The sequence below is a fragment of the Kogia breviceps genome, chromosome 12, assembly GCF_026419965.1.
Source record: "Kogia breviceps isolate mKogBre1 chromosome 12, mKogBre1 haplotype 1, whole genome shotgun sequence".
Lineage (NCBI taxonomy): Eukaryota > Metazoa > Chordata > Mammalia > Artiodactyla > Physeteridae > Kogia > Kogia breviceps.
In genome coordinates this window covers 96813392-96836627 of record NC_081321.1, presented here as the reverse complement: position 1 = coordinate 96836627, position 23236 = coordinate 96813392, and the positions used below count along the sequence as shown (strand labels likewise).

General features: G+C 49.3%; 1 protein-coding gene across 4 annotated transcripts; it reads left to right on the top strand.

Annotated features, from left to right (window-relative positions):
• The first annotated feature begins 138 nt into the window (after positions 1–138).
• POLDIP3 (DNA polymerase delta interacting protein 3) lies at positions 139–22769 on the top strand. 4 transcript variants are annotated; one of them, XM_059080935.2, is made up of 10 exons: positions 160–309; positions 956–1065; positions 10546–10936; positions 11682–11768; positions 13004–13099; positions 14864–15043; positions 15607–15684; positions 18014–18143; positions 19381–19447; positions 20444–22769. In XM_059080935.2, the coding sequence occupies exons 2-10, from the start codon at positions 1025–1027 to the stop codon at positions 20619–20621; spliced, it is 1248 nt and encodes a 415-aa protein (XP_058936918.1). In that variant the 5' UTR covers positions 160–309; positions 956–1024; the 3' UTR covers positions 20622–22769. The 4 variants fall into 4 exon arrangements, with proteins under 4 accessions (XP_058936917.1, XP_058936918.1, XP_058936919.1 ...); XM_059080934.2 differs by lacking the exon at positions 956–1065 and having other exon boundaries at positions 139–309; XM_067010327.1 differs by lacking the exon at positions 13004–13099 and having other exon boundaries at positions 222–309.
• Positions 22770–23236: the final 467 nt, after the last annotated feature.

Sequence of the window (23236 nt, the reverse complement as noted above, 5' to 3'; positions counted from 1 at the left end):
TTTCATTTTATTTGCTCGTCTTGAGAAAGAGGAAACGGTAGAGCTACGACCCGCCGTATGCAGATAAGCAGAGGTCGTCGCAAAGGCTCACGGGGAAAGCCCCGCCCCTTCCGGTCCTTGCTCGGTTTGATCTATCGCGAGACTTCGTCAGGCGAACGCCGGAAGCCGCTAGTTGCTCCGTAGCGGCCGAAGGGGCGGGCTCAAGGGCCGAGGGCCGGTAAGCTGCTCGCGGCTCGCTCGGCGGTGCAAGATGGCGGACATCTCCCTGGACGAGCTCATCCGGAAGCGAGGGGCTGCGGCGAAGGGGCGGTGAGCGGCCTTTTCTCCTTTCGGGGTTCACGGCCCGCGTCTTACCGGGGCTCAGGGTGGAGGAGGGAACGGTCTGGGCGCGACGCGGAGGGCCGTCTGCGCCCGCCCCCTGCCATAGCCGCGCTCCCCATTGGCCCGGCCGCCGCCGCCGCCGCGGGCCTGGCCGCCCGGCTGCCCACTGGCTGCAGGCGCCGTCGCTCCGGCGGGCCGGGGGAGGCCGGTGGGACCGCTGACGGCGGAGGGGCCGGACTGCTGGGCTTGTGGGAGCGGCCCGAGGGGCGCCCCGCGGGGGGCGGAGCTGCGGTTGCGGATGGGACGCGCTGTGCGCGGCCCGGAGGGTCTCTCTGGCGCAGCCCCTCGTCTGAGGAGCCGGGCGCTGCTCCACGGTCTCAGCGCGGCCTCAGAGTTAGGACGACTGGAGTTGCGCGGGGAAGTGACTTGCTCAGATTCTGCTGGCCTGTTAGTGCCGAAGCCGAGACCCACACCCAGACGTTTAATTTCCACATCTTGCGCCTGGTCCCCCTCTAACACTCGACTCCCTTTGTGCGGCATTTCAGGTTTTCGAAGCGCTTTGCTGCCCAGGCGGTCTCATTTGCTCTTTTCGCAATCCTTTTGGCCCGCTCTTAATGTTTTCCCCGTTTTCCAGATGAGGAGCTGGAGGCGGAGTGACTTGCCCGAAGCCACGGAGAGCTGAGATCGGTGCCGAGTGCACTTTATGAGCTGGCTGAGTTGGCCTCAGGCTTGGGCAGAAAACAGGTGGGACGGGGCTGGAGGCCGGCCGTTTCTCGATGGTTCGCAGAGAAGACTGTTCTGTATCTGGGTGAGGAGTCGCGGGGAGGTTCGCAGTTAGGTCCTCCAGACTTTCTCTGGAGCGTCAAATGTTAGTCATTTCCAGCCTTTGTGCGCTCCAGTTCACCTGTATGAAAGAGTGGGAACTTCGGCCAGTCGTTTTCCAGCACGCGTTAAATTAGTTCAGATGTCCTCGTAAACAGCCGGGCTGTAAAGGTAGATGTAGTTTTCTCACATAGTCATTCACTCAACAGACGTGAATTTATTAACACTGCCTGCGTGCCTGTGGCTAGAAAACGGATTCTTTTACTCTCTGAAAGGTATCCCTTCACCCTCACCTCTGCACACATAGCCACTGCCCCTGCACCTGCCACCCCCGATTTCACCAGCCAGCACTTCACCTGGCTTCTGGTTCATGACAGGCACCCAGCATTAATTTTCTCTACCATTACGTGTGAGTAGTTCTCTCCTAGGTCTTCCCTCTAGTAACTGGTGTGGAATTGGTGCTGGGTCCTCAGGCCACTTCTAAGCCGTCCGGGTTTCACAGGTTTGCTGGACAGTTGCTGAATGAGCCAACTTCCCAGGACCTGCGCGTCCTGCAGTCACTCCCCTCAGTTCCTGACTGCAGGCGGTCTGCACTTTTTCGGTGTTGATGTGTGCAGAGTCTTGTGTTGGGCCTTGGCTGGGCAGGCAGGGAAGGGAGGATGTGTGGACCCCTGGGAAGAGCAGAGGCTGTGCCGGCAGGCAGACCTGGTCCCTTGGCAAAGCCCCGTGGTTGGGTTCTGGGCCTCCCTGGCCCGGTGACCTCTGAGCTGGGCAGTTTCCTCATTTGTAATAATGGTTCCTGGTAGGTGGTTGAGAGAATTAAATGAGAATGTAAGAATGTATATTTTAAAGTTTGTACCAGATAGTAAGGGTTTAGCAAATGACTTTAAAGGAGTAGAAGCCCAAATCCCTCCCCCCAGGGGATATAATAGCTAAGCATTGGGGTCCTAGAGTCAGACTGCCAAGTTTCAGTCCCTGCTTCCCTCACTTTCCATAGGATCTTATGGAAGTTACTTAACCACTTCATGCCTCTCTTCCCTTAGCTATAAAACAGGGATAATATTCACTTCATTAGGTATTGTCAGGACTAAGTCAATCAACGTACGTAAAGTGCGTTAAAAACCACCTGACGGGAACTGAGTGCCCAGTAGACGTTAGTTATCATCATCGTTAATGAAGGCTTTTAAGTACAGAAGTGACATCCAGTCTTCAGTGTGAGAATATTGCTTTGCTTTTATGTGAAGATTGGATTGGGGGACGTGCAGGCCAAGACAGTGTAGAAGAAACTGGACTGCATGCTGTGTTTGGGTTAAACATGCTGGAAACTCCATTTTTAGTTTGTTTGCACAGCCAGCAAAGGGAAAAACTAGATGGGGTGGGGAGGGAGTCCCCATCAAGAACTGAAAGGTCTGAACCAATTTCAGTGAACAAATGTCATTTCCTACAGTAAACAAATGGCTGTGTTACATGCTTTCTAGAAGAAATCACCTTACTGGAAACTTCGGTTTAATGTAGCATGGATGTCCCAGGAAGGACTTTGTGCTTAATAATTTAGGAAGAAAGAACCTATGACCATCTCAGAAAACTTCTTTCCTCTTCTTAGTGGAAATAGCAAAGGACTGAGCCCGTGGAAGTGTAAATCACCCCTTTTCACAGGTCGTGGAATGTGCTTGTTCTTCAGAGCAGCCATTCTGTTTTGTGTTCATCACATCGTGTTAAGTCAAGAAAGGTGTCATTATCATCGTTATTACCTGGCCCCCAGTTAATCATCAAAAGGTTCCTTGATTAATATGAAATTAGAGAAAGGGGGGAATGATTTTATGGTACTTTATCCAGGCCATGGTGAGGTGCTCTCCTTCCCCACACACAGCACATCTCTAGTGGCTCCAGTTGTTCAAGACCCATAGATGAGTCTTCCCAGGGCAGCACTGGCACCAGCTGCAGCGTGGGCCTGCCCCTCTTGTCGATTTCTTCCTTTAGATGTGAGAGTATCACTGATTTGGTTAGTCAAGTCACCCCGTCTTTGGTTTGCTCAGTTCATCCCTCACAGATAGCTGTCTGTTACTCCCTCCATGTAGCTAGATGAAGGTGACACGGCAGCCTTAGTGGGCAAGTTGGGCCTTGAGTGTGCTGGAGGCGAGCAGCTCTGGGCCAGATGCATATGTGAGAGTCCTTGGAGCTATGGGGAGAGGAGGTTAGGGAACTTTCAAGTTCAGGCCAGGGCTCTGGTTCTGGTACTCACTGCTGGTTTCCTTATTGAAATAAGGTAAAGGAAATTAGATCTAAAACAAAGAGGAGGGAAATGAGTTGTTACATTAGCTTAGAAGGGAAGAACTATAATTTAAAATGAAACATCTGCACAAGACTCTTGGAGGGTAAGGGGATCGTGTTTTGTTTTTCCTTGTGTCTCTAAAGCACATAGTTCAGAATTGATCCTCAGTAATTGTTAGAACTAAACTGTGTTTTCTCCGTAAGATGACCTCAACACATGCGTTCTAACCTAGAGACCCCCATGGATTAAAATCCACTTTAGAATAGTCCAGGGTCCCCCTTGTGGGCCCGAATCCTTTGGACTGGACATCTGTCCAGAGCCAGCTGCCACTCTGCTCTCCACAGGTAGATCCAAGAGGGTGAGGCATTCCTAGCCTCAGACAGACCCTCCCTGGTCACGTGTATGCCAGGCTCCAGCAGGGGACTGGGGGAGGGGCTCAGGCTCCAGAGGGCGTTTGCCCTCTTGCCCACACCACTCTTCCTAGGACCTGGGGGCGTGCCTGGTGAGTGTCTGGAAGCAGTGTACAGTTGCACTGTGTCAGGTGTGATGGGGCCAGGCAGTTAAGAGACTTGCTCAAAACCTCCCTCTCTCCCCCTCCCGAACATTTACTGAGGCCAAAAGTGCAGAATGTGTTTCAGGAACATCAGGTGGTCTGCCGTGAGAGGTGAGGCTGCAGGCAGTGGGGGCCAGGCTAGTGGTTCCACTGAGGGGTTGGGCTTTGTTAGGAACTGTTAGCAGTTCTTGGAGCAGGAGGGTAACATAACTGGTTCTATGTTTTAGAGACCTGCTTCTGGCAGGAGTGTTGATTTGAAAAATTCCTGATGACTAATGCCTGCCATATAAGCAGTACTGCTGCCTGCTGGGATGAATGGCTGTCTTTTCGTGCAGGGAGAGGAGCAATGATTGTAAAAAGCCTGAACACTGAAACCCCCTAAAGCTGTTTATGAAAGGAGTTGAAAGAACTGGTGTAACCAGGGAACTGAATATATGGGATTGAGGGAAAGTAGCTTACTCGTGCTCTTTCGTCCACAACTGTATCACCTCCCTCCCCGAAATGTACCTTTTGTGCTGTTCAAATAGATAAAAATACCATCACGGGACATCTTGGTGGTCTTCCTTGCTAGACAAGCAGTATGGTGTGTGGGTCTCTGGTGAGTACACTGTCCGCCAGCTTCTGTGTGTGCTCACCCTCTCGTCACTAGAGGGTACGCTATATCCTGGGATGTGATTGGAGTCCTCATTTTTCCCGTAGCTTGGGGACAGTATTCACCCTTCCGTAACTCCTCGAGTCCTGTTCTTTATTTTTGACCCACGCTTGATTTATTGGTATTTTAACTAGGTATAGTGAGGTTCAAATCTAGCTTTCACCATGATAGCTCTGTTATTTGGGATAGTTACTCTCCTTGAATCTCAGTTTCCTCACTTATAAAAGATGGATAATAACCTAATTCTCAAAGTTGTGAGGGTTAAAGGAGGTGGGTCAAAGTTTATGGATCTGTAGTAAGTGCTCAAAACTGTTAGTTGAGAGTGCCTTCTTTGTAAAATCTTTCATAAACCCTGGTAGTCAATTGCCCCTTGTGTGGCCATGGCAGACATTGCTTATCAACCATAGACTTATGTGAATTCTCAATGCAACACTTCAAACAGTCGTTACAGATTATCAGAGAAGGGAAATTGTTGAGGAATATGAATAAATTAAGGTTGCAGAAGCCTCATCTCCCCCTCCCTTCCTTCTGCAAAGGTTTACTGTTCAGACCCAATTGGAATGAACCAGAAAACTTTTGAATCTGCTCCTTTCTTCATTCTCTGTTCAAGGATGTGAATTTTGTTTTCAAGAGTCTCATTGTTGGGACTTCACTGGTGGCGCAGTGGTTAAGAATCCACCTGCCAATGCAGGGGACACGGGTTCGAGCCCTGGTCCAGGAAGATCCCACATGCCACGGAGCAACTAAGCCTGTGCGCCACAACTACTGAGCCTGTGCTCTAGAGCCCGTGAGCCACAACTATTGAGCCCACGTGCCACAACTACTGAAGCCCACACTCTGCAACTAGAGGAAGCCCGCGCGCAGCAACGAAGACCCAACGCAGCCAAAAACAAATAAATAAAATAAATTTTTTTTAAAAAAGAAAGAGATAAGCTGATAATCCTACATACATTTTTTAAAAAAGAATCTCATTGTTCTTTTAATTATTCAAAATTGTTGCTTTCAGTAGCTTTTTCTTTTTTTTCTTGGCAATAATGTTTAATTGCTTGAATGACTGATGAAGTTGGGTAACTTGACTTTTTGAAAGCATAATTGATGCCATTGGGTCTAGATTTGCCCAATTTTATGGTATTGTAAAATCATGGCACATCACATGGTAAGGTCACCCCATCTCCTGTAGTTAAAAATATCTGGAGCCTTTGGTGGGGTACATGGTGGTGGGAGGAGGTGGGATTTGGAGCAGACAGATGAAGATAGGAGACCCCCATTCAGGAGGCCAGGCTCAAGTCTGGGTTAGGATGTGTCTGACCTCCACCCACTGTGTGGTGCACCTGGTCATCAATGGAGTTTTCCACTGTCAGTGTTTATGCAGCCTGGTTCACTTTGTAATGTCCACTCAAGTCAAAGACCAGCTGCTTTCTCTTCCAGGAGGCCTTTCCTGAAGCTCCTGCAGCTCGGCAAGATCCTTGTGGGTCCCACTTTCGGAGTAAGGGCCAGAGGGGCCCGGTGCCATGGCTGTGTGGGTGCCCCTCTCTCAGCTGAGAGAGCGATTGGTGGCCAGGATCTTAGCAGGGCACTGGACCCGTTGGTGAGGGCTGGGTGGAGGACTGGCCTTGCAGGAGCAGTCTTCTCTAGGAGAAACCCTTCCAGGGCAGCCACCCCTTCTGTTTTACCTCCCCTGGGGCTTGGAGTAGGAAAGAGAGAAGCTTGGAATCTGTTCTAATGGAAAGAGTCTGGAGTCTGGGGTCCAGTCCCAGCCTTGCCGCTAGCTCTTTGATTTGGTTTCTCCTCTGTAAAATGGAAGTGATGGCAGGTAATCTCAGAGATTGTGAGCCTAAAAGGAGAATGTAAATTAGTAGCCCTGTAGGGTCCCTGACATAGCTCTTTGAGCCTTTATCATTCCCCTGGGGCAGTGTTGACATAGGGGAGGAGTTGTAGGATGTACCCCCTGGGAAGCTCTTAATCCTGTGGATGCTGCAGGTTTGTAAACAAGTCATTGTGATGCTGCCTGGTAAGTGCTTTAATAGAAGCTTTGTTCAGTGCTTTGAGGGCTCCTAGAAGAGAGCCTTCAGCTGTGGAAGTTATATGGGAGAAGTGAAGGAATGCTCTTGAGGGTGAGGAAATGGGGAAAACTTAAACGCCTCCTCAGCTCCCCCTTCCCCTCTGCGAGAGCAAAGAAGCTACAAGCTGTGGGCTGTGGGGGGCGCTCTCCACATTTGGTCTGCCTAGGGTGCCTTTTGACACTACTCTTTCCAGAAACCCTGGGCTACCTCTAAGCCCTCCCACGGCCCCACAGACTTTGTTTTGTTTTTAACATCTTTATTGCAGTATTATTGCTTTATAATGTTCTGTTTCTGCTGTACAACAAAGCTATACATATACATATATCCCCATATCCCCTCTCACTTGCGTCTCCCTTGCACCCTCCCTATCCCACCCCTCTAGGTGGTCACAAAGCACCGAGCTGATCTCTCTGTGCTATGCGGCTGCTTCCCACTAGCTATGTATTTTACATTTGGTAGTGTATATATGTCCATGCCACTCTCTCACTTTGTCCCAGCTTACCCTTCCCCCTCCCCGTGTCCTCAAGTGCATTCTTTACGTCTGTGTGTTTATTGCTGTCCTGCCCCTAGGTTCATGAGAACCTTTTTTTTTTTTTAAGATTCCATATATATGTGTTAGCGTATAGTATTTGTTTTTCTCCTTCTGACTTACTTCACTCTGTATGACAGACTCTAGGTCCATCCACCTCACTACAAGTAACTCATTTGGTGTTTTTTTTTTTTTTTAACATATATAAATTTATTTATTTATTTATGGCTCCATTGGGTCTTCGTTGCTGCACGTGGGCTTTCTCTAGTTGCGGCGAGCGGGGGCTAGTCTTCGTTACAGTGCGCGTGCTTCTCATTGCAGTGGCTTCTCTTTTTGCAGAGCACAGGTTCTAGGCTCGCAGCTTCAGTAGTTGTGGCACGTGGGCTCAGTAGTTGTGGCTCACGGGCTCTAGAGCGCAGGCTCAGTAGTTGTGGCGCACAGGCTTAGTTGCTCCGTGGCATGTAGGATCTTCCCGGACCAGGGATCGAACCAGTGTCCGTTGCATTGGCAGGCAGATTCTTAACCATTGTGCCACCAGGGAAATCCCCTCAGTCTCCTAGAGGCTCTACATGAGAAAATAGAGCAGGGATGGACTAGCAGTCCCACCTACCCACCTTAAACCTAATCTGATGGATTCTGTAAATGACCCCTTCCACTTTCTCTTCCACCTGTTTTTTTTTCTTGTTGTTGTTAAATATTTATTTATTTATTTGCTCTAGGTCTTAGTTGTGGTATGTGGGATCTTCCTTGATGCGTGTGATATCTTTCTTTAGTTGTGGCCTGTGGGATTTTTTTTTTAGTTGTGGCCTGTGAGATCTAGTTCCCTGACCAGGGATTGAACCCGGACCCCCTGCACTGGGAGTGTGGAGTCTTAACCACTGGACCACCAGGAAAGTCCCTTCCACCTCTTTTTTGTATAAACCCACCGGAAAGTACTTAAATCCTAATTTGCCATTTTTCAAAGAAAAATGACATTATGCATCACTGCCTTAGGTCTGGCTCTGGCATAGTAGTGGCAGCAGGTGTTTTTCCACTGTGCCTAGAATAACAAGATGAAGGTCCAGGTTTTCTTTTACTGGTTCCAGGAAGACTCACCTTTGGTTGCACTCTTGCTGTTAGCAGAGGAGCTGGTGGACAGTCTCATTCCAGCTGGTTGAGGAAGAAAGAGGCAGTAGGAGAACCCAGTGGCTTGCCCACTATGAAGGATACCTCCTGGGAGACCTGTGCAGTGATGTGGGATGTGGTATAGGAACTTTATTCAGTAGTTTTACCTTCAAACTCCAGGTCAGAGATTTTCAACACTGCTGTTCTCCAGGATCACCTGTCGAGTGAAAAATGCATATGCCCAGGCCTTCACCCAGATTTTGGACTCAGTAGCTCTGGGGTGGGGTTTAGAGAGCTGTATTTTTTTTGTTTGTTAGTTTTCTTTTCTTTTCTTTTCTTTTTTTTAGAGCTATCTTTAGTTTTAAGAAGCTCCTTAGATGTTTCTGATACTGAGCCAGGGCTCAGCAACACTTACAAAGCACTGGGCGGTGAATCAGGAATGAGCCCCATCCGCTCCTTCCCTCCCAGTCCAGGGTAGGGAGAGAAAGGAAGAACACAAAGGATAATAGACACAAAGGAGGGCTGTCCTGGAAGAATCAGAGAGGGTTTCCCAAAGAGAAGGCGTAGGAGTTGGTGTCCCAGGCAGGGCGCCTGCCGCAGGACTGTTTGTGTGTCTGGAAACCTTATGGTGGGGTGGGCAGAAGCCCATAGATCCCAGAGAGGACTTCCAGGATTGGACTAGAAGCGTCTTCTGTTTCCTCGCAAGCCATTAGAAGAGCCAACGAAGGAGCCCCAGAAGAAAATGGGACTTGTTTTATGGAGTTTCGTTCCTTTCCAGTTTTAACAGTTTCTGGATTGACATTTTTGTTGTTGGAGATTGTGACAAGTATATATTTGGTCTTTGTCCTGGCACACAGTTTCTGAAACGCTTGGAATTTCCTGAGTGATAAGGGTGATAGGAGCATCGTTTGTTCTAATGAGGCAGCTCTTGTTGGGCCCCTAGAGAGCTTCAGGATGGGGGCTGGTCACCAGAAAGACCTAAGCATGATTAGCCTGTTGGAACTTGCAGCTCCACCCCACTCTCCACCCTGGACCTCCAGGGAGAAAAGAGGGGCTAGAGATTGAGCTTATCATCAGTAGCCAGTGATTTGATCAGTTATAGTAATGGGAGCTCCATAGAAACCCCTATACAATTGAGTTTGGAGAAGCTTTGGGTTGGTGAACACAGCCATGTGCCAGGAGGGCGGTGTTGCCACACCCCTCCCCTTCCCTGTGCTTTGCCTTACACATCTCTTCTGTTTGGCTGTTCTTGAATTGTATCCTTTGTCATAAACGGGTAATAATAAGCAAACTGCTTTCCTCAGTCCTGTGAGCTATTCTAGCAAATTATGTAACTTGAGGAGGGGGGGTCATGTGAACCCTCCATTTATAGCCTATCGATCAGATGAACAGGAAGCCCAGGGCTTGGAATTGGCCTCTGACTTGAGGGCAGTCTTGTGGGACTGAGCCTTTAACCTGTGGAGTCTGTGCCAACTCTAGGTAGTTGGTGTCAGAGTTGAGCTATCAGACACCCAGTTGGTGTCTAGAGACTTAGAGAATTAGTTGGCGTGAGGAAAAAAACCTACACGTTTGGAGTCAGAGTGTTGTGAATAGAAACAGTTCAGAGTGATTATTTTTCTTTCTACCAAGTCTTTATATCTTAGTCTGTTAGTCCTCTGGCTCCAAGCCAGACCCATGTGTTGGCTTTCTTGGTCCCAGCCCAGTGGGGGTATCTGCCTGCCCTGGAGGCAGGAGGCTGCTGGAGGCCAGCTGGGCACCCTTTGTTAATCACTTAAGCTCTCTAAGCCTGTTTCTTCTACTGTAAAATGGGCATAATAATGCCCGCTTCACAGGGTGCTGAGAGTGCTGATTGAGAGCAAGGATGTGGAAGCACTTTGGAAACTGAAGTTGCTCTTCAGGTGTGTGGGGTTATGATATCTGGGAGATATGCTCATTTTAATGTATTGTTTGGAGGTGTCTATCATAGTGTCTAAAAACACCTGGTCTGGGGAGCAAAAACAGTCTTACCTAGTGATGGAAACCAGCAGGCCCTCCTTCCTAACTTTGTTTACAATGCAGAGTTAAAAGTCATAAAACTACAAAAGAAGTCTCTATTAGTTGTTTCCTCTGACAGGGAGCAGCTTTCTGGTTTCTCCAGGACTTCCTTTGTTTCCGGTATTACCACAGCTCTACTTCCACCGCCTGCTGTTAATATCCAGATCCTCTTAATGTTGCAGTTTTTATTTGCAGGCTCAATACCAGACCAGGAGTTGGAGGTGTCCGATCTCGTGTTGGGATCCAACAGAGCCTTCTCGGCCAGCCAGCGCGCACAGCCACCTTCCAGCAGAGGTTTGATGCTCGGCAGAAGATTGGCCTCTCAGATGCCCGGCTCAAGCTGGGAGTCAAGGATGCTCGGGAAAAGCTTTTGCAGAAAGATGCCCGGTTCCGGATCAAAGGGAAAGTGCAGGATGCCAGAGAGATGCTGAATTCCCGCAAGCAGCAGAGCACGGTGCCCCAGAAGCCCCACCAGGTGGCTGATGCCAGGGAGAAGATCAGCTTGAAGCGGAATTCCCCTGCTGCCTTCCTGAGCCCGCCCACTGGGACAGTGACCCCTGCTCTGAAGCTCACGAAAACCATCCAGGTAGGTTGTGGCTCCTGGAAACCAATAACGGCTGTAGTTTCAGGCAGGGACCAAGGACCAGGAGTGTTCAGGCAAAATGACAGTTCCCCCAGCTGTTTGTGTAGTAACCATATGAGGAAGGCAAGATATCATCTCGCTTTTTTGTAAAAGAAAAGGGTGGGGGGTAGTCCAGAGAAATTAAGTGATTTTCTAAGTGCGATAGTAGTAGAGGGAAGTGAGAGGAAAGGGCAAAACATTTGTTGAGTTCGTGCTATGTGGCAGACACTTAACATGTCAGCCATGGATTATTACCCCAGTTTTATAAAAGAAGAATCTAAGTCTGAGAGATGTGAGTAACTGTGCACAGTTACACAACCAGTCAGTGGGAGGGAGGACCAGGATAGAAGCCCAGTCAGAGCTGGCTCTTGGTGCAGGGTCTTGGCCACCTGCACAGCCGCCGCCCCAAAGGGAATGAAAGCAATAGCATTTAATCTTCTCAGCAACTTTGGTAAAAGGAACAGCAGCAGCAGCAGTTAACATTTATTAAGCCAGGTTCACTGAGCCCTGCAAGTGCGTTGTCACATGATCTCTGGGATGATGAGTCTTCCTGTCACTTTCCTGCTTTGGGCATAAGGCACTCTTGTAGGGCCCTTTACCACAGCCCAAAACTGAGTGCCCACCATATTTTAAGTTAAGTGATCCTCTACTCATATAGAGAACACATGCAGGCCCTGTGGGATGCATTGTGACCGCTGGGTATTTCTAGGTTCCACAGCAGAAGGCCGTGGCGCCAACTCATGCCCATCCTGCTGGAATGAGGATCAACGTCGTCAATAACCACCAGGCCAAACAGGTGGGCTGCGTGTGTGTGTGTGTGTGTGTGTGTACACATGTGTGTGTGTGTACACGCGTGTGTGGCTTTGTTTGTTTGTTTAAATTTTTAAATATTTATTTATTTATTTTGCCTGTGCTGGGTCTTAGTTGCGGCATGCGGACTTCTTAGTTGCGACGTGCAGAGTCTTAGTTGCGGCATGTGGACTTCTTAGTTGCAGCATGCATGCAGGATCTAGCTTTCTGACCAGGGGTCAAAACCAGGCCCCCTGCATTGGGAGCGCGGAGTCTTGCCCACTGGACCGCCAGGGAAGTCTCCCACACTTGTGTGTTTTGATGTGGCCTTCTAAGTGGCTTAACTGAGGCCTGGCCCAAGGTTCCAATTTGAAGAGTTGGAAGAGGGATTAATTACATTTGACACTTTTTGCAGTGTATGAGTTTTAAAAAGAAATGTCTTCAATGCATAGGGAGAGAGAGGCAAATTGAAAGTTTTTTTTTTTTTTTTTAATAAAAGTAGTATGTGCTTACTACAGAAAATTTGCAAAACAGAGAAAGGTTAAGGAGGGGGAAAAAAATGTCCTCGCGCTCTGGCTCTCTACAGCCAACCCCTGGTGAAATTCTGCCCTGGTTCCTTCCTGTGTTTTGTGTGTGTGTGTGTGTGTGTGTGTGTGTGATTATTATTTATTTAATGCATAGTTGTAGTTGTGATTATGTTATTATCCAGTTTCATGTTGTTCTGTTTTCACTTTATAACTCAAGCGTTTTTCTGTGTTTCACGTTTACTGTAAACATTTTAATAACTGCTTGATCCATTGAGTTGACATTTGAGTTTATTTCAACCATTTTCCTGTAATTTTCACTGTTAGAAATCCTTCTATGAACATTTTGGAGGAAAAAAGCTCTTTCTAGAGTTTGGGTTTATTTCTGTAGGCCAGATTGCCCGGCACAGACTTTGTAAGCCAAAGGATATAAACAGACATTTAGGGGGCCTTGGTAGGTATCTGCAAGGTACCCACTTGTAGAAAGGTACTTCTGATGTAACTGCAATTGCAGCACTTTCTTTGGGCCCTTGGGGACAGGGAGGCAGCCTGCCAGGACTTGAGCCCCAGTCTCCCAGACCAATTTCCCCAGGCACTCCCTCTGCACCCACTTCTCCCCCCACCTCACTTGCTCCAGCCCTCATCTCCCTGTTGTCCTTACTCCAAATGTCTGTTGAGAGCCTGCATACCACGTTAGCTTATATTTCTTTATTTTCAGAATTTATATGACCTGGATGAAGACGATGATGTTATAGCTCCCATTCCTAGTAAACAGATGAAATTTGCAGCCTCAGGCAGCTTTCTCCACCACGTGGTATGACATCTTACCTTCTTCCTACACTCTGGGTGTGTCTGATCAGGTTCATGGGAGAGGTGGTGGAGAGTAGGGCCTTTCAGTTCAGAAATATTTCTTCATTTGGGTCATGAGATTATCAGAACCGGAACTAGTCCAACCCCTGGCTTTTATAAGCGCTGAGACCAGCAGCGTGTCCACTGACTTGTTCAAGATCCCACAGATAATGAAATGCAGAGCTGCAGCTCCCAATTGCTGTGTCTGAGTCACTGCAGGGGAAATATGAGTGATCCCACAGGACAGAATCACATTTTATTTCCTTTGTGGCAGGACATTCTGCCTGGTCCCCTTCCTTCCATGGTCAGCAGCTCTGGCTCCATTCTTGAGTCTGAATTCCCTTGGTTAGTGTGTTAGCAAGAATGAGCTGAGCCTTGCCTGAAGGCTCCACCAGGTGCAGCCTGCATGCAGGGAAAGCTTGATGGACTAGGATGCTGATGCAGAGAAGGGAAGAAAGTAGTTTCTCGGAATATCAGGGACCTCTGAACATCATGCTCAGCTCAGTGCATGCGGCCAGATTACACATAGGGAGGCGAGTGGGTGCCCAAGCTAAGTGCCTTTGTTTGGTCTTCAGAGCCCCAAAGGCTCAGTTTTGGTCACTGCACTGAATATATGGACTAATTTCCTGGTTACCGTTGAAGCTCTTGATGTGATGTGTGAAGCTGAATGATGCCAGTTTGTTACAAAGGGGCTGGGCCTTTCCTAACTCAGTTAGTGGCTAACCCTAATTGGAAAAAACCCTGTGTTTATATTAACTTATTTAAGACTTCCTTTCCTTCCCACCCTGTGAGATGGGTACTGTTATTACTCCTATTTTATGGATGAGGAATTAGGCACTGAGAGGTGAAATAAATCTGCTCAGCTTGTAAGTAGTGGATCGAGGATTTAAGGCTAAGCAGTCTGGCTCCCAGGCCACGTGTTTAACCACTACGCTCACTGGCTCTTGAGACTCAGAAAACAGCTTGAGAAATGTGGGATCCAGCATGAATCTAGATTCACCTGGGTTGGGAGAAGCTGGTGAATCGACCCTGTCCCATCATCTGCCTGTCTGGCTGCTGCATTCCTCCTTTTTTCCTAAGTCGACAAGACTACCTGCCACTTCACCTCGTGCATTTTTTTTTCCTCAGACACATTAAAACCAGGGAGTTCACTGGTTTATATTTCCAAGGGATCACATCCGCAGTTAGGGGTAACAGGGGAGGGAGGGAGGGAGGGAGCTGTTTCTGCTGGTTTGCACATGCTGACTCTGCCAGCATGTCCCTGACAGTCTGGGAGCTGAGGATGCAGGACTACACATGGTTCCTCTGTGCAGAACAGGGACCGAAAAGCTGGGAGTCCGGGCCTCCTTAAGAGTGAGTTCCTATTCCCAGCCAGCCCATCGTGATAGAAGCGCATCTAGGAGTGAACTTGACCCCAAGCTTTTGGCCTCTAACTCCAAATTGTAGGGTTTTTATATAGTCTAAATGGATGGCTGAGCCTGTGGCTCCTGTTCAGGACTGCGTGGAAGCTTCTTGCAAAGGGCTTCCCACACTGGAAAGTGGCTTCTGTGAACACACGTGCAGGCCGTTTTTCTCTCCTCCTGCCCCTTCCCTGGCAGCTGGCACCTTTCTGGCTTTAGATCCATAATGGAACTGGGGAGGTGGGAGGCCTTGAGATACTGGGGGTTGTCAGCCCCCTGGGGTGTCTGGGTCCCTAGCTTTTCAGACTCCTCTCTTCCTCTTTGTTTAGGGTGGGGTGAGCAGTTCCAAGCTTTCCATGTCCAAGGCCCTTCCTCTCACCAAAGTGGTTCAGAATGACGCATACACAGCTCCTGCTCTCCCCTCCTCTGTTCGGACAAAAGCCTGGACCAGCACGTCCCGGACGCTAGCGAGCAGGGAGGATCCCCCCAAAGAGCTGCCACCTGCGGAGGTGAGGTGAACGTGAAGGAGAGGAAGTGACCACGCTAGTTGGGAGTTAGCCTGTGCTGGGTGGGCAGAGTGCTGTGTGCATCTTGTTGGGTCCTCATAGCGCCTCTGTGAGGTAGGCGTTGCCACCCCCGTTTTACACGTGAGCAAACCAAGATCCAGTGGCCCCTGCCCTCAGAGAGCTCACAGGCAGATCGGGAAAACAGAGCTGCAGACAGAGCACTGTGCCTGGTGATACAACAGAGGGCTGCCAGGAGCACTGAGGAAAGAGCATCTAATTCAACTGGACAGATACGGGGAGGCTTTAAGGAGAAAGTGCCATCTGAGCCGGGAAGGTCTTGGAACATGAATCGCATTCCAGGCAGAGGCTCGGGCCTGAAAGGGCCTGGCGTATTTGGGAAATGATGGGAGGTTCCATTCCCTAGCATAGGGTGATGGGGGCATGATTAGAGGGGCCCAATTGTGACAGGCTCTCCATGGGGGTTCCCTCTGGGCCTTCCTGGTCGTTTGCCTGAAGTGAGCTCTGCTCTTCACTGACTTCCGGTAACGTTCTTTTGTCTGTGGCAGCCTGTCCTCAGCCCTTTGGAAGGCACCAAGATGACCGTGAATAACCTGCACCCTCGAGTCACCGAGGAGGACATTGTTGTGAGTACTGTGGCTGCCAGAATTGGAAACCTCCCGCCACTTCTGTTTCAAGGGTCCCCACGAGCACCCCCCGGTTAGCTGACTCTCTAAGAGGACACACAGGACTTAGCACAGAGTTGTGTCAGGGCTAAGATTCATGACAGGATACAAAGCAAAATCAACAGAGGGAAAATGTTCGTGGGGCAAAGGCTGGAGGACAGCAGACTCAAACTTCTGGAGTCCTCTCCCATGGGAGTCACACAGGATACACTTTATTCACCCAGCAGTTGGTTGTAATGACATGTGTGAAACCAGGGAAGCTCGTTAGAGACTCAGTGCCAGGGTTTTTATCAGGGACGAGTCATGTAGGCACCCTCTGCCTAACATCAAAATTCCAGACTCAGAAGGAAAGCAAGTGTTCAGCATAAACCACGCTGTCGGCACAAACAATTTAGGCTCCGTGCGCCACTCTTACCAGTTAGGGTGAGGAGAGCCCTCCCAGAATCCAAGTTCCCAGATGTCAGCCAAGGGCCAAGCTTGGAAGCAGACCTTCCAAAGGAGAGCAGTCAGGCCAGGTATGTGAACCCTTTTCCACACAGCTTCTAAACCAGAGCCAGGGGAATTCCCTGGCGGTCCAGTGGTTAGGACTTGGCACTTTCACTGCTGGGGCCTGGGTTCAATCCCTGGTCGGGGAACTAAGATCCTGTAAGCCATGCAGTGTTCCCCCCCACCCCCCCAAAAAACCTAAAAAAACCAGAGCCAGGTGCCCAACCTAAATCTCAGGGCCAGGGAATTGTGCTAGAATGGGATCATGTAGTCCCACTGTGCAAAATCCAGTGGTTCATATTTTCCTGAGTCTTTGGAATTCCTTCCTCCTTTAGGGGTTTTCATGATAGCTCCAGAGCAAAAGGAATGAGATGGATTGGTGTTACCTGGTGGTTGGCTCGTCTGGATTGCCCTTCTGGTGCATCCTGTCCCACCCTTGGCAGTCATGGGCAAAACCCAATTCGGGTACCTAGTGAAGGCTGGCCCAGAGTTAGCCAGGACTTTTCAACCTCATTTTCATTCAGGCACCAATAAGACTGTTAAAGAATCCAGGTGCCCTTTTTACTCAACTGTTAGATCACAGAATAACTGCAGCTGGACTCCAGCCTCTCCCTGCAGCTGAGTCCCAGGTTCTATGACAGCCCACACTGGCCGCCACGTTTGTTAATGGTTTTAATTGTGAAACATGAGTGCTAGGTGATCACTTTGTGAATGGTGCACATGAGAATGGAAATTGTTGCCTACTTTGTATAAGACTTGACAAATTAGAAAGAAAGCAATTTTTTCCTGATTATAAAAGTAATAATAGCTTTTATTTATTGAGTAATTATAGCTATTATTATTTATATACTTACTGTGTGGCAGGCATTTTGTATGCAGGATCTTTGAAATTACAGAGGAATGAAAAACAAATTACCTGTTACGATTACTACTCATAGGAAACTGCCAATAACAGTCATCCTCACCTCTTTGCTACCCAAATAGGTAATGTTAAAAGAAAAACTAAGAGAATCACACTTAGTATTCAGTTCCGTATCTTGGTTTTGATAGGTAGCATTTTCCCTTTTATCATTAGAAACAAATCATTTCAACGACCTTTTCGTAAATCTTCTTTTTGTCCCCATAACCACCTTGTGAAGGCAGTTGCAGGTGAAGAAATGGCTTGGGTGCTAGTTGGCCTTTGCAGTCTATATCCGTATTGGGTTCCCTCTCTGGCCTCAGTCCGTGAAATGAGAAGGGATTGGAGTTGGAATAAATGATGACGACACAGGTGTACAAAGCACTGACTTGAAAATGATTGCAGTCGAAACCCCTCAATCTAGCCAAACCAGGATGATTGGTCACCGTGCATAGAACTCCAGAATTTGTGTTTCTAACTGATTCCCAGGTGATATATTAGCCACTGTCTTTCATGAGCCTCTATATCTGTCCATTCTCATTTCAGACACTTTTGACAGAAATTCCGTATTCCATAACTATTACTCTTGTTGAGGAAGTGGGCACTGAGACAGGAGGACTTTGGGGGTGACTTGGAGTCACAGGGACTCCAAGGCTTGTAAGCCCAGACTCAGTTCTCACTGCCGGAACAGTGCTTCCCCTCATCTGGTCCCGGGTGGAGGCCTGTGGGTGTCCCAGGAGCACCTGAGATGGAGCCTCCCTGAAATCTCGCCTGCTGGGCACATTCAGTCAGAGCGCGGCCACCAGCCAACACAGAGCCCTGTCTGGAGCGTGTGAATGGCAGGCAGGGGGGATGGCTGCCCCAAGTTCGCCCCCAGCCCTAACTGACCCCTCTGGTTCTTCACAGGAGCTCTTTTGTGTTTGTGGAGCCCTGAAGCGAGCTCGGCTGGTCCATCCTGGGGTAGCAGAGGTGGTCTTTGTGAAGAAGGACGATGCCATCACCGCATATAAGAAGTATAACAACCGGTGTCTGGATGGTAAGTCAGGGAGAAGGCAGCCACCTCGCCTCGCTGCTCCTCGCAGCTCCCAGCAGGCCTTCCTCTGAGACGGCTGGGGGCCTCCTGTGTACTGAGAGCGAGCAGGGATGTTATGTTTCTAAGTGAGGTGTAGCTGATTTACAGTGTTAGCTTCAGATGTACAGCACAGTGATCCAGAGATACAGACACACACACATTCTTTTTCAGATTCTTTTCCCATATAGGTCATTACAAAATACTGAGTATAGTGCTGTACAGTAGATCCTTGTTGGTTAGCTCAGCCTCTGCTTTTTTATTGGATTATTTAATCCGTTCACATTTTATGTGGCTTTCTTTTGCATTATATGAAAATCTAGTGCAGGATTTTAGTTCTTTTAATGATTTTTTCCACTTTTTTTTTTTTTTTTTGCACGGTACGCGGGCCTCTCACTGCTGTGGCCTCTCCTGCTGCGGAGCACAGGCTCCGGACGCGCAGGCCCAGCGGCCATGGCTCACGGGCCCAGCCGTTCCATGGCACGTGGCATCCTCCCGAACCGGGGGCATGAACACGTGTCCCCTGCGTCGGCAGGCGGACTCTCAACCACTGCGCCGCCAGGGAAGCCCCTCCACTATATTTTTTGAGTCACTTTCTTAATGGTTGCTCAGGGTTTACAGTATACATTGTAGGTTATCAGAATCTATTTCAGATTAGTATTAATGCCGTTGCAGTGAGACTTAGAAATATCGCTCCTATAGGGCTCGAATCCCTCTTCCCCTTTCTCTGTGCTGTTATTGTCACACTTATCACATATGCTGTATATAAGTGGGAATCCAGTACTTGCAGGGTTAATCCTTCATGGACAAAGCAGGAATCTGAACATATGCTTTGAATCTTTTTTTCACTTAATTTTATACCGTAAGCATTTTCCCTTACTGCTTGCTTCACAAACAAGTTTGGATTGTTTCATGCTGAGTCCACTTTCTCCCTTACTTTGATCTCCTCCTGCATGAAGCTAGCTAGCTCTGTTGCCACTTGGCTTCTTGGTGCCATCATTGGCAAGGTTTCATGGACCTCATAACCCAGGGGTTTCCTTAGTCTCTGGGCTTTGCTGAAACCTGACAGCCCCATCCCTAGCTGTGCAGCCAGAGCTGCCAGTGGTATATGCTTTGACTCCTAGTAGTGAAAATGGCAGTCCCTGTCCTTTTGTGTGAGGAGCTGAAGTCCCATGGCACAGCCTTTTCTTTTTTGGTTTTTCAGGGCAACCAATGAAATGCAACCTGCACATGAATGGGAACGTTATCACCTCAGACCAGCCCATCCTCCTGTAAGTTCCCAAGGTGGGGTGCTGGGGACCAGGCGGAGCTTTTCTGCTTGCTTACTCTGCATGATCATCTCTCTGTTCTGAGGGGTAAACTGCCTGCATCACAGCTCCATTCCATTTCCTCTGCTCTGATAGCAGGCAGCCAATCAGGAAGCTAAATTTGTACAAAGTGGCTTGTCACATCATTTCTGCAGGGGATTGCCCCCACAGGGGCTAACATTAAGACCTCGTTCCCAGCCTTATAATTTAGAAACACCTGAGAAGAAAGTGGTGAGCAGGCCAGTTGTGTCCCTCTTCGCACAACTGTGTGTGCCTTGTCCAGGTGAGCAGAAAAGCCTGCCTGCTCGTGATTGACTCTGGGGGACAGTGCCGGCTGCTACCCCTTGTTTTGTTACATAGCCAGGCGTGCATTGCCTGGTCCAGGACTGAGGACTTTTTGAAAATGTCTAGACTGACATTCAGAAGGAAGTCCTTTTGTGGACAAGGACACACAGACCCAGGGGGGACGCTAGCCCTGCCGAGGTGGGAGGGGCGGTGTGGGGCAGGCCTGAAACAGACCTTGAAATCCCGGAAGACGGCCCTTTGAACCCTGGGTATTGTGTTGTGTGACTTACATGAGTTTCTTAAACCGTGTTCCAGGATTAAGTTGTATTCTGAAAAATGTCCTTTTTATGACCTAGTGAGTTTGGGAACCACTGGGCTAAACCCAGTTAATCTACAAGACTTCTCAGAATGTGTAATATGCCGACGTGTGTTTGACCATCCCTGAGGGACATGCAGTGTTTTCTAAACTTAAAACCCCAGATCATAGCAGACTGCATCTCAATTTTCTCCTCAGCAAATTTCAAAAATGATAGGTTTGCTATAAGAAATGGAGTAAAAGGGTACGGAAAGCATTATGTTCGGTGCCCAGCTTTTAAGAGATCCTCAGCTCACGGTGGGACCGCTCTCTACCTAAGGGACACCCAGAGGACTTTGACTTTTCTCTGCTCTCTACAGACGGCTGAGCGACAGCCCCTCAGTAAAAAAGGAGAGTGAGCTGCCTCGCAGGGTGAATTCTGCCACCTCATCCAACCCTCCAGCCGAAGTGGACCCTGACACCATCCTGAAGGCACTTTTCAAGTCCTCAGGGGCCTCTGTGACCACACAGCCCACAGAATTCAAAATCAAACTTTGAGCGGGGGAGCGAGACAGCCAGAAGCGGGGGCAGAGGAGGGTGGCTCTGTTTCCCAAAACAAAGATTGTGACCTATGGGCCATTGGACTGGAGGCCCCCGAGCGTGGGAAGGGTCGCCGGGGGTAGAGAGCTTCCTCACTGGATGGTACCCGCCTTGCTGTGTTGTGTTCTATCCTGTGCTCTTCTGTATGTTAACATTTCCTGTAGTATGTTTCTACTCCCTCCGCCTCGTCACCAAGGTAGGCTTGTGTTGCTCAGAGTGTCTCACCCTAAACTCAGCCCTAAATGGTTTTTTTTTAATCTGGAAATGGTGCCCTGAATTCTCTGGGTGGCCTTCTTGTGGCCCCATGGAATGCAGGGCAGGGGCTGTTTGAAGGACACTGCTTTCTTCAGGGGTGAGGGTTTGACTCCCCTTTCTCTTTTTTAAACTTTTCAAAGTGGGGAATGGAAGCCCCTGCCATCCTAATAGGAACCAGGTCAGCTCAAGAGCTCTGCCGCGCACTCTCCTGGTCAGTGGAGGTGGCCTAGGTGGGGATCAGGTCGCAGGCCCCTTGTCCTCTCCCCGCAGTTGGCTCCGGACCAGCGTGGTCTGGAGAGGTCCCTGTGACAAGGGCAGGGTGAGGCTGGCTCTTGGTTTGGGGGACCCGCCCTGTCTCAGTCAACCTGGAGTAAATTCTTGAGTTCACACTCCCCTCTTCCCTCAGTTGTGCCGAGTGCCCCACCCCAGCTCTCTTGGCCTTCTGGGTGTCACTGCTGGGGGAGGGGGCTTGCATCGTAAGCCTCCCATTTCTCACCCAGTACAGCATTGTCACACCCTGGTTTTGTTGCAAATGCCAGCTCTCTGCTAGTTGCGTGTTTCAAAGGGTCTGCCTCCCCCTCCCGTTCTGAGACTCTCTGGGTCTGGGGGGTTATTTGAATAGGAGTTGTTGACTTCTAGATTTTGTCTTTTGGCCTCAGGTACACAAACAGGACAGTAGTTAGGGATGCTGAGAGGCGGCATATATCCAGCAGCCACCAGGGGGCACTGCTCCACTATTGTGAGGGACTCATCCATCCCTGACGGGAGGGTATTTTCCTGCCTTGGCCTTCGGGGTAGGGGAGCGGTGGGTGGTGGGGAGGGAGTTGAGAGAGCAAAGCGACCTTTCCAGGCAAGCTGGTGAGTTGTTCCCTCAGTATGGTTCCAGGCATTTGGGGCAAAACTGTAGAATCTGGGGCAGCCCCAAAATATACCAGCACAGCATTGCTCCAGTGACATTCATTCTCAGTTTCCTGCCGGTTTGTTCGGACTACAAAGGGAATCCAGCCTAGCCGAGCTGGCGTGTTTTGGGGAGCGGGATTCTGGGAGGGCTACAAATCAGTAGCAGGTGGTAGGAAAGGCACAAGCCTACTAAGCATAAAGGGGACCTGAGACACTAAGAAGCTCTCATGACCTACTTGGGGCCAGTCCAGTGAAGAAAAACCTGGAAACTCATATTTCCACAGAGTTAAGTCTGTCAGGTAGGGGGAACCCAGGGTTTGAACCGAGCTCAGTCCTCCAGGTCTGAGGTTGCCCAGGCCTGGGAAGTCCAAGGAATCTGCCTGGTGGTGCTCCACTTTCCAGTACTTTAAAGAAGGCTGCTTTTGTTCCCTTCTCCCCCTGTGAATGGGTGCAAACTTAGTTCTCCTCAGCAGCTGGAAGACATGCCTCCTACACTTTCCCCTCCTTGGCCCCAGAGAGCGTCCATAAGACACTGGGACCTGGTTTCGCAGGTACTGGAGACAGATCACTGCGTGGCCTCTGCTTTCGGTAGGGATGGTACGTATCCCGACTGCATGGCTTTATCCTGCTGTGTCCCCTCCAGTACCATGCCAGGCTGCTCTGCTTATCACAGGGTTTCAGTGAGCCCACCTGCAGCCGCCTGGCCATCTGGGCCCTGTCCTCTGGCTGGCCATGTGGTACATGGCAGGGCAGAGCCTGTTTGCCCCCCTGTTCTACAGGATGTCATCGTGGGAAACAGAAGAGAGGGTGGTAGGCCAGTCCTTGTGTCCTTTGCCTCCCACTCCCCTGCATTCCCCATCTGTGTCTTTTGTTCAGAAGGCGAGGAAGAGGCATTAAGGGATGGAGGAGACTATGTGTTACCCATTTCTGAATAAACATTTGTTATTCCTACTTTTGAGCTATCATTTCTTAAAAGATGATGCTGAGAGGCCTCATGGAGTTTGGCACAAGGAAACGGGGATTTGCCTCTGCTTTACGGCTTACCAGCTATGACCTTGGGACAGTTGCTCCCAGGACTCGCTGAACTGCAGTCTCCACAGCTGAGAGAATGCGAGCCTCAGTGTCCTGGAAGCACCTGGCAGAGGAACTCAGTACCTTCTGGGCCTAACGTGCCTCACTGTGTATTAAGCATGGTCATCTGCGACATAGAGTTAGGTCTGTTCACAGCGAACAGGGGAGCCTTTGCCTTGAAGTTACACTTATGGGTGAAATTTACTTAGATCAACTATGCATTAGAAAAAAAAATTACATAAAATTTATCTTAACTTTTTAAGTGTACAGTTCAGTGGCATTAAATCCATTCACACTGCTGGACAGTCATCAGCACCGTCGCCTCCAGAGCTTTTTCGTCTTGTAGA